Genomic DNA, 17,419 nt, shown 5'->3' with positions numbered 1-17,419 from the left:
GGCGCCGGCCCGCCCCCAAGCCCTGAATATAGCCCTACCATTGCTCCTGCTGCACGTCGCTCCTGCCGCTCGGGCGCGTCCTATTGGTCTTTGGCAGGGATGCGTTCGGCCCCCTCTCACCGATTGGACAATTGCTCCAAGGCGCGGCGTTTGATTGGCCTCCCGCGCAGGCTACTAGGATTGGCTCAGGTTTTGTTCCCCGTTCCTCCTCCTCCTCCCGCCTCAAGGCACAACACGCCAGCGCGAGGGCCCGCGCGTCAATCAAGAGGCTGGTGTCATGCTGATTGGACACACCCGCCCCCCTTTCCTAAACCAATTGGCAGGGGGGAGGAGCTAAGCTGATCAGGGGAGGGAAGTCGTCCGTCAAGTTTAGAGCCATTTTTAATTGGTTGGGAAGGAATATTCCATCCTGAAGCCATTGGTTGGTCCTGGAAGTGGGTAGGGAAAGTGGAGGAAGGCATGCAGAGTGGGAGTTAAGGACCGAGTACCTAATGGGATACAGACAGGTGCCTTCAAAGCTGAAGTCATCTGCCAATCAAAACATCTCCTGGGCCACGGGGGCGGAGCTGAGCAAGAGGGTCCACCCCTTTTCCCTCGTTGGCCCTGACTGTTATCACTCATGCCAGTTGGCCCAATAGTGTAGCGAGGGGGCAGTACCCGCTCCTCCAGCGTGTGAAACTGGGCGTAGCAGGCAGACCCGGGAACTGGGGCGCATCCTTCTCTATCCCTAGCGTCCGGCCTGTCGCTCAGCAGCACGGTCCGTCTCCAAGTGCCTGTGTTGGGCAGCTCTCTGAGACTCAGTCCTTCATGGAGGAAGCACGAGACAGTGCCCGTCACTGGCACCACGCGAAGCTGCGTTAGTGGGGAAGCGCCACGGAGGCACGGAGTTTTGTCCTGCCTCTGAGGGTTACGTGGCTGTACCTCTCCTCTGCACCCCGGTTTCCTCGGTGCGGAAGGCACAGGTGCGATTAGGTTTCCCCTCCCACGGTTACCACCTAATGCCTGTTGGTCTTTAAATATCTCAGCTCTGTGCTCTACTCGGGAGGAAAACTTCCCCGACATCCCACACCAAGTGCTCAAGTTGAGAGCCCTGCGTGTTCATTCGGATTGACGCTTGCACGCCTGACATCATTTTCGTCTTTATTCAACTCGCTCCTTATGGATTTTGCATCCCCAGGAGGCACGGAGTAACCCTCTGCTAAACGAATGAATGAATGCAAGGAATGACTGTGGTTAAGACTTGCTAAGGATCACACCCATCAAGATGGGAAGCCAGATTTGCCCATTATCTCTAGTCTAGGTGGAGGGAAGTCAGAGAAAAGCAAGTGAGAGCTGATCAGAATCAGCTGTGACAAGGGAGATAAGAATGCTTGTAAAAATGCAATGTTGCCCTGGCCAGTGTGACTCCATAGTCAGAGCGTCATCCCATGCCCCGAAGGGTCACGGGTTTGACTCCAGGGCAGGGCACATACCCAGGTTTCAAATTCAATCCCATAGGGATTCACGTGTGAGGCAACTGACCGGTTTCTCTCACATCCATGTCTCTCTCTAAAATCAATGGAAAACAATGAGGATTAACAAGAAAAAAGCCATGTTCTTAGGGCCACACAGCCCCAGAGATTTGTACTTTTACAGACTTGCCAGGAGATCCCTGTGCTCATTAGAGTTTGAGTTTTGATGTGGGGCTTTGCTATTCAAAGTGTCCCCCTGCATGGGGACTTCCCAGGAATCGTTTTGGGGGAGGGGGTGGCATGGTTAAAATGCAGACCCTGGTCCAGAAGGTCCCAGGTCCTGCTTTTCTAACAAGTTCCCAGGTGAATGGAGCGTCCACAGTCCCCACTTCGAAGAGCAAAGATCCAGAACACTGGCTCTCCAATGTGGCTGCAAATAGAATCACCTGGTGGCTTTTTAAAAACCCAGTCAGGCCTCACCGTAACCAGTGAAATAAAAAATAAATAAATCTGCGGCCCGGCTGGTGTTGCTTAGTGGCTGAGTGTCAACCTATGAACCAGGAGGTCCTGGTCTGATTCCTGGTCGGGCACATGCCCGGGTTGTGGGCTCCACCCCCAGTGTGAGGCGTGTGGGCAGCAGCCAATCAATGATTCTCTCATTGTTGATGTTTCTCTTTCTCTCCTTCTCCCTTCCTCTCTCTGAAGGCAATAAAAACATGTTTAAAAATAAATCTGGGGATCAGAACCAGGTAACAGTAATTGTAAAACTTCTGAGATAATCCCAACATGCATCTCATTTTCTGGAGCAGTGGTTCCGAGTGTGGCCCCTACGTCAGCAGCATAGACATCACCTGGGGCCTTGTTAGAAACGCACAGCATTGAGCCTATGACAGACCAACGGAATCAGAAGCTCTGGGCCCAGCAGCCTGTTTTTATCAAACCTTACAGGCAGCTCTGAAGCTCAGTAAGCTTCGAGGATCTTTGTTGTAAGTGTACACAGGACGGCGGGACAGACGACTCGATTGTGTCCTGAGACCTGCCCCACCCCCGCCCCCGCCCCGCCCCCCACACACCATGAGAGTCGCTCTGGCCAGGGGAGATGGGATTCCGAAGGGCCAGGGACAGAGGGACGAGGCCCTTCCCGGCACTTTTATTTACACAGGACTTGAGGCTCGAGCATAGCCCTAGCTGGTGTGGCTTGGTGGACAGAGCATTGGACTGTGGACTGAAGGATCCCAGGTTCGATTCCAGTCAAGAGCACATGCCCGGGCTGCGGGCTCAGGAGGCAGCTGATCAATGATTCTCATTACTGATGTTTCTATCTCTCTCTCCCTCTCCCTTCCTCTCTGAATCAATTAAAAAAAAAAGAAGGCTCAAGCATAAACTTGGGGAAAGCTGTGTGACCCGGGGTAACCCGGCGGGTAGAAGGAAGCTCCCAGGTGGAGCAGAGATTCAGGGTGTCCTGGGGTCCACAGGAGGGCCCTGGGCTGCGGGAGGGACTGGGGTCCAGGGACACACACCGAGCCCTGAGTGGGGGTGGGGCGGCCCAGGGAGGAACAGACAGGGAGACTGCAGCTGGGCCCGGAAGCGAGACCCAGCAAGGCTGTGCTGGAGACGGCGGGAGGCGGGCGGACAGGAGACGCCCCCTTCTGCAGGGCTGCCCCCTCCTCAGTGGTCCCAGCCCAGGCCCCACAGGCTCGAGAGAACTTTCTGCACCCCCTCCCCTAACTATGGAGAGGAATCTGAATTAGGGGGTGCCCGTAGGGAGAGAGTTAAGAGGTAATGCATTAAGCTGGGTGATTCCTCTGGCTGATCCGCCTCATGCCCATTCGACCAGCCCAGAGGACATGAGGGGAGAGTTTCTTCCTCCCCCCAGTAACTAGGAGGGGCCCTGACTTCGCAGATGAGGGACCCGGGCCGCCTCCTCGGTGCCCGTGAGCCCGGCTCGGGGTGCAGTGGACGGGGCTGTGGGCGGCACCCCCCTGAATCAGGCCCTGCAGGGTAACCAAGGTCTGGGCCCCCCGCCTGCACTGCTCAGCCATTCCCGGGGAGGCCTTCCCCCGCCTGCCCCTGAGCCTGCTGCTCACACCTGAGGGTGGGCGGCCTTGGCCGGCCCCCTCCCCACAGACGGGGCTCCTCTCGTACCTGGTGAGCAGCTGAGCTTGGCACAGCAGCGGGAGCTCCCAGCAGACGGAGAACAGTGCCAGTCCCCAGCATCCCGTGGAGTGAGCGAGCGGCGACCTCCCGGGGGGGGGCCTACACGGGAAGCCGGGGTTCCGCAGACGCCCTCCTGGGTGTGAAATGACGGGTGCCCGAGGTGTGTGGGACGGAGGGGGTGCTCCTCTTCCTGGGATCCATGAGGGGGACTGACAGGGCCGGGAGCCCACCTGGATCGGGGCCCAGGCTCTGTCCCCCAAACCCGGTAGCTCTGACGCCTCCAGTGCTTGACAAACGATCACAGATTCTGACAATGTCCTTTTAATCACACTTCTCCCAAAAGCATCTCCTTTCCCAGTTAAAGTAACAAAGACGAGGCGTGGTGGGGCCCCTTCTGCCCCCGACTGGGGCGGCGATCTGGGTGCGGGGGCCTCCGTGCCCCCCTGGTCAGTCCGGGCACCGGGCAATGGCCAGCGCCCCCTGTCGGAGCCCCCGGCCCTGACCCCTTGGGCGCACATGGCCTCCACGTCTGCCGTGGGCGGCCACCCAGGGTGGGCCCTCAGGTGGACATGATGCCGTTCTTCTCGCCCTTGACCTTGAGGAACTCGGCCATGCTGGAGAAGTACTTCTGGTTGGCCTCGGCCACCTTCTTCTCGGCCGCCTGTGGGTTGACAATCTCCAGGCCCTGGGCAGGTGAGGGAGACGGACAGGTGGGTGAGCAGACGGCCTGGCCCCTTGACATCAGCCCCTGCCCCCCACGTACACCCCCGCGAGTGAACAGGCGAAGCCGAAGCCTGGGGAGGGGGTTCCCGGTACCTGGAGCGGCGTGAAGGCCACACTGGAGGCGGTGCCCGAGGAGCGGTCGCGGATGGTGGACTTCCCGCCGTACACCACACTCTGCTTCTGCAGGGTCCGCTGTGGGAGGGCGGGAGGGAGGGAGGGAGGGAGGGAGGGCGGCTGTGACCTGGGCCCACCCACCTGGGCCCTCCCGCCGGGGCCGCCTCAGTCCCCCCGCCGGGCCCGGCCGCACCTGCAGCGTCTTGGAGATCCTGGCTTTGGTGGCCTCGTTCACCTGCGTCTGCCGCACGCGCCCACTGCCCGACTTGCCCAGGTGGCCCAGGCTGAAGCCCAGGTCCTCCTGGTAGGCGTCCTCCTCGATCTGGGGGAGGGCGAGGCATCCTGGAGTCAGTCACCCCTGGATCGGCTAGAACCCCCGGCATCCGCCCCACCAGCCCGTCCTGGGGCCCCTGTTCAGGCACCCGCGGGCCCTGAGAGCAGTGAGCCTTGCTGAGGCCCCAGGAGCGGAGGGGGCCCGTGAGGAGCTGGGTCCTGTGACTGCTTCCCAAGCTGACAGGTGTGTGTGTGTGTTTCTCGTGGGACCAGGAGGATGCTCAGATGAGACTGGGGAAGGGCATGCGACGCAGGGCATGGGAAGGGCAGGGAGGAGGGGCTGGGGTGGCCGGCAGTGCCCAGACCAGGATCCTGGGTGGATGGAGAGCCTCGGGGTGAGGGGCCCGGGGCTGGGGGACCAGGGAGGAGGCTGGGTGTTGCCCCAGATCTGAGGGCCATAGACAGACAGCCGGGAGCGCAGCAGGGACAGGGCCAGCTGGGAGGGCCCGGGGCTGGGGGACCAGGGAGGAGGCTGGGTGTTGCCCCAAATCTGAGGGCCATAGACAGACAGCCGGGAGCGCAGCAGGGACAGGGCCAGCTGGGAGGCCCGGGCCCACCTCTCCGAAGCTCATGCGGTTGGCCTGCTTCCGGATCTCCGTCAGCCCCAGCCGCTCCTTCATTTTGCGGTACCTGAGGACAGGCACCTGGGAGTCAGCTGGGACAGGGGAGCCCCTCCCTGCCCGCCCTGCCATCCGCCAGCGCCCACCTGCGGCCGCCTCGCTTCTTGCGCTGCCCATCGAGGGGCGCAGGCAGCGGCTTCACCTGCTTCACGGGGGGAGGCTCCTGCCACTTGTCGAACTTCCGCTCGATCTCGTCCTTGAGCTCGTAGCCCACCTGCGGGCACGGGAGGGGCCACGGCTGCCTGGGACCTCAGCCGCCACTGGCTCTCGGGGGCAAGCTCCACCCGAGACCCGCCGATCCCGACTGATCCCCAGAGACAACGGTCTCCTCGACACCCGGATACCACAGACCCCGAGAACACCTGCCCGCCCCTCCTCCCACCCTCGCTCCCCGCAGGTCAGCAAGAAGGGACGCCCGGGAGTCGGTGAGCCTCCGCCCCATTCTCTCTCACCCCGCCAATCCCAAGGCCTCTTCTCAGCACGTCCGCTGAGCCCGAGCACCCTGAGGCCCACAGCCCCTGGTCTGCCTGCTCCCCCACCCCCCCAAAGCTGGCTGTGCACCCGCCTCGGGGCCTTGGCACTGACCACCCCAGTGCGCACGAGGTTCGAGATCCACCTGCTAATTTCACTCAGGTCTCTGTGAAGCCCTCCCTCCCCGAGGCAGCCTCCCCGGGCACCCAAAGCCCTCGCTTCTCTCCTGGCACTGACCGGCACAGGGCACACGGGACACCCACAGGTTTACCTGCTGTCTCCTCCCCCTCCCCCAACTGGAAGATGAATGCCCTGAGGCGGGGCTTTTGTGCTTGCGGCTCACCCTGCACCCCAGCCTCCAGATCAGAGTAGAGGGAGAGGGAGAAAAAGAGGGGAGGGGGGGCAGACTGAAGCCCTGGCTGCCGCCAGGCTGGGTGCTTGGGCAACAATGCACGAGACAGGAAACGTCTCTCCTCTCCGAACAAGTCAGCCTACAAGACGGGTTAGCTGGTGGGGGGACAGGTCCTAGCCCAGCAGCAAAGAATGGCGGCCCCCACCCCACTTTCCAGATGGAAAGACCGCCAGCAAAGAATGGCGGCCCCCAAAGGGTCCACGCAGGAATCTCCGGTCCCTGTGAACACGTCAGGCTAAGGTCAGGAGATGGGGAGGGTGTGGGCCAATGTCGTCACAGGTCCTTCAGAGGCAGCTGGGAGGCCACGCTGTGGGGGGAGGGGCCTCTGGAAGTGGGAGAGGGCACGGGACCCACCTCCCTGGGGCCCCGAAGGAACAACTTGGCCGACACCTTGGTCTAACACAGCAGAACCCATTCTGGACCCTGACCCGAGGCCGTGGGCTCCTGCTCGTGTGCTGCGCTGAGCCACTGGCTTGTGGTCATTTGCTAAGAGCAGCGGCAACAGGAAGCAGATGCGGGGGGTTGGGGGGAGAAGACGGTGACCTCGGCAGAGAGCCACACAGACACCACCCGTCAGGACAATCGCTCTCCCGGGACAGCCCACAGCCACGAGCTCAGCCGCGGCCGCCCTCACCTTGCCCTCCGTGCTCTCGTGGAAGCTGTCCACACGGGCTGCCAGCGTGCACTTGGCGGCCACCAGGCGGGCCGCTTTCCGCCGGAGATCCTGGAAGACCGGAAACGGAGACCGAGTCAAGGTGAGGATCACTGAGGCCACGGGGCTCCCGAACGCTAGCCCCACGGCCCGTTCCTGCCTGGCAGCGCTCCACCCTCCTGCCAGGGGTCACTGTCACTGTGTGACGGTAGCAAAGCATCTCCCCACCTTACAGATGGAAAGACCGAGGCAACGCTTTCTTCAAACTACTTTTTAAAAACTTACTCGGCTTGAAAGACAACCTAACATACTGCTCCAGACGGGAGATCATCACAGACCAAGGGCTAAGTGTGTTATGATTAAAACAGGAAACGTGCAGGAGGCAGCCAACCAATGGTTCCCTCTCAGCATTGATGTTTCTCTCTCCCTCTCTTCCTCTCCCTTCCTCTCTGAAATCAATAAAAATATATTTTTAAAAAATTAAAAAATAAAAACAATGAAGTCAGCAGCAGCTAGTGCAGTGAAGGGGTCTGGCCCTGGCCAGGCAGGAACCCTGTGATTTAGGAAAGTCTTTGGGTTACAGGGTATCAGTCAACTGGGAGATGGGGCTCAGCCACGCTGCGTAACCAAGCCCAGTGGAGGCCCGGCTGGGGGCGCTCTGTGCTGTGGTCACACCCCGGTGCTGGGAGAGGACCGTGGCCTGAGGCGGGTACTCCTGGGCCCTGCCCTCACACGTCTTCCCTGGGCTGACGTTACTGCCCTCTCCTGTGGTGAACTGTGACCCCGAGTGGGTCGCTCTCGCGAGTTGTGCGAGTTCTCCTCGTGGGCGGCTGAGCCTGAGGGTGCTTCGGGGAAGCCGGACGCGCAGGCTAAGGCTGACGTCACTTGTCAGGTGCGAGGCTGCCCGGATGAGCGGGCATCCCGACCGAGAAGCAGGCTCTGTTCTCCCCACTTTCCAGATGGAAAGATCGAGGCAGAGCTCAGGCCTCCTGCCCGAGGTCACCCAACTGGCAAGTGGCGCTGCGGGATCCCAACCCCAGCGCATGTGCTCCAGCGCCCGTTCTCACCCCCACCCCCGTCCCCAGGGTGCCCACCAGTCCCCGGCGCGGCGGAGGCTCACCGGGGGCAGGGACTGCACGATGTCGCTGTGGTAGATGTAGCCGGTGTGGGGCAGCACGGACGTGGACGAGAAGCCCGACAGCGTCTTGCGCTGGGCCCCCAGCAGCATGATGTTGCAGGCGGGCATCTTGGAGAGGTTGGTCAGGCCGCCGGCCACCCCTGCAGCGGGCGGGAGGGGCGGTGAGGAGAGCAGGGGCATCTGTCCGTGTGCCTTTACTGATCTCTGGTCGGATGCCACGGTGGCCCCCCAGGGCCTCTCATTTCAGAGGCGGGAGGTGGAGGAAGCTCAGAGAGGTGAGCAACTCGCCTGAGGGTGCACAGCGAGCAGATGGCCCAAGAGGAGCCCAACTCAAGTCGGAGAAGCAGCACGGCCCGCCCTGGGGCGCGCTGACCACAGGCCCGACACCGGGGTCCCCCGAGCTGGTCTGCAGGGCGGGGGCGGGAGGAGGGCTGTCGGAGGGAAATACCGCCACCGCCGAGGGGCCTGCTGTGAGCTGGTGCTGGGTGTCTTTAAGGGAAACTGTCAGCAACCACACGAACCCCTAAAATGAGCCTCAAACACAGCGTGCCACCCCCCCGGGGGCAGAACAGCCCCGAGAGGCCATCGCAGTCTCCGCGGTGCCTTTCGTGGCCAAAGGGCCTCTGCAGGCAACTCAGTGAAGGACCCCGAGTCGGGGTGACTGCCCTGGAGGACCCGGGCTCACTGCCACCACCAAGGGCCCTTCGAGGTGGAAGAGAAAGGGGGTGTCAGTCACCGACGTGAGAGCAGACTGAGCAGGGGGGAGGGGCACGAGCCAGGGACGCAGGTGCCTCTACAGGCGGGTACAGGCCAGGAGCCGGTCCTCCGGAGCCTCCGTGAGGGAATGTCCCGAGTCATGAGGTGACGGGGGTGGGGGGGGGAGAAGGGGGGCCCTGCTTCAGGAGCTCGGTGTGCGGTCATTTGTCACAGCCGCCACAGGAAACCAAGGCACCCCAGTCACCCCTGGGGAAACAGGCACGTGAGGTCACCTGCCCATGACTGCGAGGCCAGGCAGAGGGAGCAGGACCCACACCGAGTTCCGACCTGCGACTCTGCACACACCTGCCCTGAAGGCAGCTGCGAGGGGCCCAACTCTGGCCCCAAACTTCACGTGTTGGCGTCCTCACCCCACCCCGTACTCAGAGCGAGACCGTACCTGGAAGTGGGGCCTTTACAGAGGTGATTAAGGTGGTGACATCACAGGATTGGCCCCAATTCAATCGGACTGGTGCCATTAAAAGGAGATTGGGACATGGGCACACACAGAGGGACGGCCACGTGACCACCCGGGGAGACGGCCATGTGACCGCTCAGGGAGACGGCCATGTGACCGCACGGGGAGCCTGCATCTACATCCTCAGGGGACCAGCCCAGCCCGCACCTGGATCTCGGAGACAATAAGTCTCGGTGGTTGAAGCCTTTCTGGTGACAGAACAGACCCGAGAACACGGCTGCGAGTGCTTCTGGTTAAAGGGGCCAGGAGACTGGGGGTGGGGACCCGCTGCAGCGGGGACACCCTGCCAGGACCAGGCCCCATCTCGCAGAGGACACGAGGCGCCCCTCCCGGCCCCGGGCTCACCCATGATCTTGGCGGCCGTGGACGCCCCGATGATGATGGAGAGGTTGGGCGCGATGAAGGACATGCGGGACTCCACGTACTCGTAGATGCGGTGCTTGGAGGCGTTCAGCTCCAGCGCCATGTCGCAGGCCTCCTCCAGCCGCTCCAGCTCCTCCTCCGTCAGCTGCTGCCTGCAGGGAAGGGGGGACCACATGGCTGGGTTCCCTGCCTGCCTGCTGTGGGAGCCCCCGCCCCCAGCTGTGTGCACATGCGTGTTCATGTGCACGCATGTGGGCGTGTGCAGCCTCAGGACCATCACCCCTCGGCAGTGGCAAGCTGGGGGCTTGCTGTTCCTGCCTGCGGCTGAGCCACCACCTCCTCCGGGAAGCTCCCCGACCCGGCCCCTCCTCTGTGTCTGACATGCACCCTTTGGCCTTTGACCTGTGCGTGCACCTTCCTCCTCCCAGACAGGAGCTCTGAGAGGGCAGGGCCACCTCCAGCTGCTAGTTCTGTACCCCCATCCGGGAACCTGCCAACGCTTGCTCATCTGTTCGGTGACCAGGATGACAGCCCGAGGGAGAGCTCCCGCCCACAGGACTAGGCTGGGGACCCCGAGCCCAGCCTGCTGCCTGGCTGGCACTGAAGTGAACTGTCCCCGAGACTGACACCTGTGCCGCTGGGACCCCGGGATCGCGCCTCCTGCCCCCCCCCCCGCCCCCGCGGCGTACGCACCCCTGGGTGGTGGAGGCCGTCACGCTGACCACCATGATGGTGGCGTTGGTCAGGATCTGCTGCAGGTTCTCGTTGTTCTTGCACTTGTCCAGGCTGTTGCCCAGCTCCTGGGGGGGAGGCGGCGGCAATGGACGGGCGGCACGGAGGCCGGGGAGGCTCCCGGCCCTCTTGCTCCGGCCCCCGCTCCGGTCCCTTCCGGTGCTGGGAGAGCTGGGGTCTGTGCGCAGGTGCCCCGCCCGCCCCCACCGGCTCCGAGAGCCTCGGTGCTCCAAGCACCAGCTCCGTCCGCCCTGCGCTGGCTGATGCGGAAACTGACCGGCGCAACTGACCACTCTGCGGGAATCTGCCCCATCGCCTCCCTGCAGGACGTCCTGGCCGCCGCCCGCACCTCGGGGACACGTGGGAGCCTCCTGGCTGGGCCCTGCCTTCACCGGCACCTGAGCCCCGGGGCTTGGAGGTCAGACGTGACCAGACCTCGTCAGCCCTGCCTCCTCACTTCCTCTTTCTCGTTCCCTGAACCCCCAGGGCTCCTTACCCATCGGGGTCCTGACACTTAACGCTCTTCCCCCGAATCTCTGCCCGGCTGCCCCTTGTCAGCTCTCCACACCACCCGTCCGTCCACCAGAGGGAGCGGGCGCCCCTCACCTCCCTCCCCACTCCCTGGGCCACTCCCCCCTCGGGAGACCCCTCTCCAGAGAGCCGGGGAGCCGAGGGTGGGGCGGAGGAGCCGTGAGAACTTCCTTCCCAGGCTCCGCCCTCACGCACTGGGTCACCATCTCGGGCAGCCTTTCCCCACCAGGGTCCGAGGGCGGGGCCTCCCCCCACACGGAGCCCCACCGCACCCACCTTGACCGTGCGGATGTAATCTAGCGCGTTGGGGACCAGCGACTCCAGCTCGGGGAACCGCTTCGAGTACTTGTCCCGGATGAACTTATGGATGATGTCTGAGGTGGGCAGGGCGGGAGGCATCTGATGAGGGGACAGGCGGCCGGCTGGCTGACCCCCACATCCACTTCCCCTTCTCGCTTTAGTAACCGAACCCCTGAGCTTCGCGGGGCGCAAGGACACCCAGAATAAAGGGCCCTGTCCCGCTCCCTCACTGCTGGACAGGCCGGAATGCGCCGGTGCGGGTCCAGAGGTGAGGGGTGCAGCTTCCAGGGCACCCCTTAAAGGAGAGCTGTGCCCTCGGCTCGGCCCGTCTTGCTGGTGGGGATGTGGAGGCGATGGCTGCAAGTGGGCAGTCACCTTGTACCACCAAACAGGCAGCAGATCAACAAGATAAAAGAGCCTGGCCTGGCCGGTATGGCTCAGTGGTTGAGCACTGACCCATGAACCAAAAGGTCCCTGGTTCGATTCCCAGTCAGAGCCCATGCCTGGGTTGTGGGCTCAATCCCCAGGGAGGAAGTGGGGGAACGCGCAGGAGGCAGCCAATTGATGTCTCTCTCTCATCGATGTTCCTATCTCTCTATCCCTCTCCCTCCCTCTCTCTCTAAAAACCATTTAAGAAAACAAATAAGTAAAAAGCCTGGGCAGCAGACACTCCCACACCAGGCCCCAGCCTGGACCGCTCGCCCGGACTTCCACGCGGAGGGAGGTGCTCTTCCTTCTTAGTGCAGCCCCGGCCACAGCAGCAGAGGCGGGACTCGGGCAACAGGAGGGGCTCGGGGAGAGGCCCGCAGGACCCTGCCTGCACCCCCCGCCCCCGCTCCCAGGCAGGGCTGTCTGCTTCCCCCCACACTCACTCAGCTCGTTCTCAATCTCCACGGTCAGGTTGTTGGCGTCCACGATGACCCGGTATTCGGGCGCCGCCTCCACCGGTCCCATCACTGTGAGGGCGAGAAACAGCCGGTGGGTGCCCAAGCCCGGGGCTCTGCCCACGCAGCTCTCTTTCCCTGGGCACACACACACCGCCCCCATGCGCCTGACACATGCATTCACAATTCCACGTCCAATCCAGGTATCACTTCTTCCCTGACCCCCGAGGCAGGGTCAGCTGGCCCTCCGGTGGCTCCAGAGGGTCCCAGCTCCCTCCCTCCCAGCAGGCACTGCCCCCCAATTGCTGTCTGGGACCTGCTGACCTCGGCTGAGCCCTCTGGGTGCCCAGCACCACATGCCTGCCCCAAGGTGCCCAGATCTTCCCTTTGCAGAAAGGAAGAGTGAATGTCCCTGAAATTCCGCTCTGACGACACCCCTGTGCCTGACAACCTCCCGGCCACCGAATCCCAGAGCCCCGCCCTGGAGGGAAGAATGGGCGGCAACAGGGCCACCCTGAGAGCTGGCCTGGGCGGTCAAGAGCTAACCCAGCGCGGCCCTCAGCTGGGAGGGAGAGGCCTTAGGTGATGCTTAGTGATCCTGCACGTTTGCGGTTACTTCCTGTCTACCAAACGGCACCAGCTTTCTACTCACAGTAACACAGCTTTCCTTCTGAGGTAAATGTAATGAAAAAAGTACGCTGATGTAAAGAAAATGTGGGAAGGGGGCTGGGAGGCTGGGTGGAGAAGGTGAAGGGATTAAGAAGTACAAAATAGTCAGGGGAGCCCGGCAGGCGTGGCTCAGTGGTTGAGCATCTGCCAATGAACCAGGTCACGGTTCGAATCCCGGTCAAGGGCACATGCCCGGTTTTTGGGCTGGATCCCAGTGATTCTCTCTCATCACTGATGTTTCTATCTCTCCCTCCTTCTCCCTTCTTCTCTGAAATCAATAAAATACATATTTTAAAAACCCACAAAAACCCCCCACACAAAAACAAAATAGTCAGGGGGATGCAGAGTACCGCACAGGGAACATTGTCAATAACCCTATCTAATAAAGAGGGAATATGCAAATTGACCGTCACACCATCACCAAGCTAGCGGCCTAGGCCAGTGGTCAGCAAACTCATTAGTCAACAGAGCCAAATATCAACAGTACAACAATTGAAATTTCTTTTGAGAGCCAAATCTTTTAAACTTAAACTTCTTCTAACGCCACTTCTTCAAAATAGACTCGCCCAGGCCGTGGTATTTTATGGAAGAGCCACACTCAAGAGGCCAAAGAGCCACATGTGGCTCGCGAGCCAGTTTGCCAACCATAGGTCTAGGCGATTGGCGAGCGCTGTAAAATGCAGCATCTTTTCGGGAGAGAAGGGGACGGGGCTGGGATGGAGGAGTAGAGGGCTCAGGAAAAGGCCGGAGGGAGAGCGACCCAGCTTTCAAAGCCACAAGCAGCAGCAGGGGCCCAGGGGCCTGGCGGGGACCGGGCGGCGGGGGACCGGGCGGGGGGAGGCCGAGGGTACCTTCCGAAGCTTTGGCTTGCTTGCTGATGTACTCCTCAATCTTCATCATGATCTCAGCAAACTGGGGAGGAGAGGCGGGTCAGCTCCCAGGGGCCGGGAGAGAGGCCCTGCCCACCGCGCCCTCCAAGCTCCCAGCCGCGGCCGCTCACCATCTTGCTGTCCCACAGCTTGGCGATGCTCTTGACCGAATCCCCGGAAAGATCCAGCTGCGTCTCCTCCTGCACATCCTCGATCGCCGGCTCCTCCTCTTCCTCCCCATAGCTGCCTCCTTCCTCCTCTTCCGCCGCCTCCTCGAGGTCGGCCAGGAGCTCGTCTGCCAGAGACATCCCGAGGCCTACTGGGGGGAGAGCAGGGTTCCCCTCATTACCGAGGGGCTCCCCCCAGAGGCCCTGGTCCATCCTCATCCACCCCCTAGCACGCAGGCTCCACAGGACCGGCATTTTCATTTGCGTTGCTCTCCAGCTTCTAACTGCGCCTGGCACACAGTAGGTGCTCAATAAACACCAACTGAATTCATCCATGAACAACCCCCCAGAACCCAGATAACCTCCAGCCAGGACTCACACCACCCACCCTCTCACAGCCACTTCACTGACAGGACACAGCACACCCCTCATTAAGGCTTAAAAGATACATCCTGCCCGGCTGGTGTGTCTCAGTGGATAGAGTGTTGGCCTACGGACTGAAGGGTCCGGGTTCAATCCCCAGTCAGGGCACATGCCCGGGTTGCGGGCTCAATCCCCAGTGTGGGGCATGCAGGAGGCAGCTGATCGACGATTCTCTCTCATCACTGATGTTTCTCTCTCTCTCTCTCCCCCTCTCCCTTCCTCTCTGAAATCAATAATATATATTAAAAATAAAAATTTAAAGAAAACAAAATATCTTAAAAAAAAAAAAAAAGATACATCCTCCTGCCTGGCCGGTGTGGTTCAGTAGTTGAGGGTCAACCTATGAACCAGGAGGTCACGGTTCGATTCCCAGTCAAGGGCACATGCCCGGGTTGTGGGTTCGATCCCCAGTGGGGGTGTGCAGGAGGCAGCCGACCCATGATTCTCTCTCATCATTGATGTTTCTCTCTCTCTCTCCCTCTCCCTTCCGCTCTGAAATCAATAAAAATATATTTTAAAAAAAGATGCATCCTCCCTATGATGAGATGCAACCTCTTTTTTTTTTTTTTTTCTATAACAGAGCTTCCCCCTCCCCCGATTGTTGGGCCCCAAATGGGCGACAGATTCCTAAAATACTGATCTGCTCAGCCATCAGGGCAACCAGGCAGGCCTCACATGTCCAGTCCCCTGCTCATCCCCTCTGGCCACAGGCAGCCTCCTCAACTCCCCCAGGCGCTGCAGAAATATTAGCATTTTCTGAGTCCCGTGAAAAGGTTGGGCAGCACTACTTTCTCTACAAGGTCCAATCCCCACCACTCTGCCATCCACGCTGCCTTTTTTTAAATAAGCGATCTTTCCCTCCTCCTGTCCCTTCCGCCTTCCCAGCACCCTCGTCTAGCGTTTGGAAAGGGAGGCTGCACACTCCGATGCTCAGAGGCTAAGAGCGTGGGCAGCTGGGGGTGGGCATAGGGAGGCGTGGAGCCTGGAGACCCAGAGAACTCATGCCCGACCTACAGGCAGGGCTGGTGCTCGGCCTGACACGCCTGGCCAGTGGGGACGTGGGCTCCACATGGCCAGGTTTTCCGATTTTTTCCAAGAGAAGCAAGAAATTCAGGTGTGTGTGTGGAATCTCCCAGTTTGAAATGTTTATTATTTATTTTTTATAAGTTTTACTTGTTTAGTTTTTTAATCCTCACCCAAGGATATTTTTCCATTGACTTTTAGGGAGAGTGGAAGAGAAAGGGAAAGACGGAGAGAAATGTTGATGTGAGAGAGACACATCAATTGGTTGCCTCCTGCACGGGCTCCGACCTGAGCCCGGCCTGGAGAGGAGCCTGCAACCCAGGTACATGCCCTTGACCAGAATCGAACCCGGGACCCTTCGGTCTGCAGGCTGACACTCTGTATCCACTGAGCTAAACTGGCTAGGGCTAAAGGTTTATTATTTAAACTAGAGGCCTGATGCACGAAAATTCGTGCAAGAGTAGGCCTTCCTTCCCCCGGCTGCCAGCACCGGCTTCCCTCCTGCACCCGGGACCCAGGCTGCTTCCCTCCTCCAGCTGCCCGCAGGCACCCAGGACCTGGGATGGCTTCCCTCTGGCCCTGACTTCATCAGGAAGGACGTCCAGAATGACGTCCAGTCTAATTAGCATATTACCTTTATTATTACAGATGGATAATCTTGAAAAACTCACCAAACCACCACCATGGCACAGGCCACACCGAACAGTCGGAAACAGGGCAGGTGTGGCCCTTGAGCTGCGGTTTGAGACCCCTGGATGTCAGCTGCCTCTAGGAGAACAGTCTCCCCTCGTTCCCCCTCTCTCCGGGATACAATGTCCCCCGTACACTCACTTCTCTTTCTAAGACACACGTTTCCCCCCTAACCGCCCCTTTATCACCCCACACACGCCTTTCTCCAAAACGCCCCTCACTCACTCTCTGTAGAGGGAACGCTTCCTCTTCGCAGAGCACACCCCCGCCCCATATACAAGACTCAGGTGTCTCCTCAAATCCTCTTTTCTGCTCCCCCAGGTGAGCTGTGAGCAAACCTGGGGCCACGTCTGCCTGCTCGCTGCTGTATCCCCACCCTCCAGCAGAGCGCCCAGCACAGAGGAGGCATTCAGGAAATATTGGGTAAGGGAATCGACAATTTTATTTAGTCCTTACACCCACCACATTATCGTCTCTTTTCTCCAGGTCTGTGAATATATTACTTTCAATATATGGCAGAGGCATAAACTATTATGTCTGGAGACGTGGGTTTTCTGTGACACCAGCCCCGCCCCCAAGACTGGACCCTACCCCCCTGTTTATACATCTACGACCTCGCTCGTTTGCCTCAACACTTAAGAGTCCCTAAATTCCTAACATTTGTCAGCCTGTGCACTGAAGGGTCGCGGGTTCGTTTCCCGGTCAAGGGCACGGGCCTGGGTTGCAGGTTGGATCTCCGGCCCCGGTCGGGATGCGTGTGGGAGGCAGCCAATCGATGTGTCTCTCTCACATCGATGTTTCTCTCTCTCTCCTCTCCCCCTCCCTCCCTTCCACTGTCTCTAAAAAGCAATGGGGAAATGCTCTCTGGTGAGGATTAACAACAACAAAGTTAAATTTCTAACGCTTTGTCTAATGCCCGTCTTCCCCGTGAAACTAACGTTTCCTAACAGCGCCCGTTTCGTTCATTGCTCGCTCGCTACCCCAGCGCCCGGCGCAGGGCGGGTACCAAGACGTCGCCTGACCCCAACCTGCCACCACCCCCCCCCCCACCCCGCCCATGAGTCCTCCTCACCTGTCCCCCTCACTTCACCAACGTCTCCCCCACTTTTACGGGCTCAGCCCCTCCCCAGCCTCCCGTTCTCGCCTTGTTCCCCAGCTCCCTGACCCCCGCACCCCACTCTCGGTGACAGCCCGCGCGCCCGCGGCCCCCCAAATACTTGTGATTAAGTCGTCACTTCAGCACCCGCCTCCCCAGGCGGAGGGCGCTGAGGGCAGGGGGTCCTGCCGTCGCGGGGGCCCCGACCTTCGGGCGGTCAGCCTGGCAGAGGCCGCCCGTGTCCTCGCCCTCGGCCGCCCCCCGACCGGCGCGCCGGCCCCCGCCCGCCCCTCGCCGCCGCCACACTCACCACCTTCCCTCCGCGCACGACGGTTCCTAGGAAATCAGCTTCGGACGCCGCTCGACG

The 17,419-nt window shown here is 60.7% G+C and overlaps 1 protein-coding gene across 2 annotated transcripts; it reads right to left on the bottom strand.

Moving 5' to 3' along the window:
• Positions 1-3,908: 3,908 nt before the first annotated feature.
• PRPF31 (pre-mRNA processing factor 31) lies at positions 3,909-17,416 on the bottom strand. Of its 2 annotated transcripts, none has more exons than XM_079799490.1 (14): positions 17,363-17,416; positions 13,785-13,969; positions 13,636-13,696; positions 12,104-12,187; positions 11,208-11,305; positions 10,362-10,468; positions 9,651-9,820; positions 8,054-8,211; positions 6,916-7,005; positions 5,485-5,612; positions 5,336-5,408; positions 4,639-4,767; positions 4,425-4,523; positions 3,909-4,293 (listed from the first exon to the last, which is right to left on the bottom strand). In XM_079799490.1, exons 2-14 carry the CDS (start codon positions 13,959-13,961, stop codon positions 4,168-4,170), a joined length of 1,500 nt encoding a protein of 499 aa, XP_079655616.1. In that variant the 5' UTR covers positions 13,962-13,969; positions 17,363-17,416; the 3' UTR covers positions 3,909-4,167. The 2 variants fall into 2 exon arrangements, with proteins under 2 accessions (XP_079655616.1, XP_079655617.1); XM_079799491.1 differs by having other exon boundaries at positions 13,785-13,972; positions 17,363-17,414.
• Between the last annotated feature and the right edge of the window lie 3 nt (positions 17,417-17,419).

This window comes from Cnephaeus nilssonii (genome assembly GCF_951640355.1).
Source record: "Cnephaeus nilssonii genome assembly, chromosome: 20".
Classification (NCBI taxonomy): Eukaryota; Metazoa; Chordata; class Mammalia; order Chiroptera; family Vespertilionidae; genus Cnephaeus; species Cnephaeus nilssonii.
This window is presented reverse-complemented; position numbering and strand designations above follow the sequence as displayed.

Excerpts from the sequence above, each read along its gene's own strand:
- PRPF31 (XM_079799490.1), bottom strand. The coding sequence starts at position 13,961 with ATGTCTCTGGCAGACGAGCTCCTGGCCGACCTCGAGGAGGCGGCGGAA. Across the intron at positions 9,821-10,361 it reads ACGGCCTCCACCACCCAGGG|GCAGCAGCTGACGGAGGAGG; the intron begins GTGCGTACGCCG and ends CCTTCCCTGCAG. Across the intron at positions 4,768-5,335 it reads ACCGCATGAGCTTCGGAGAG|ATCGAGGAGGACGCCTACCA; the intron begins GTGGGCCCGGGC and ends GCCCTCCCCCAG.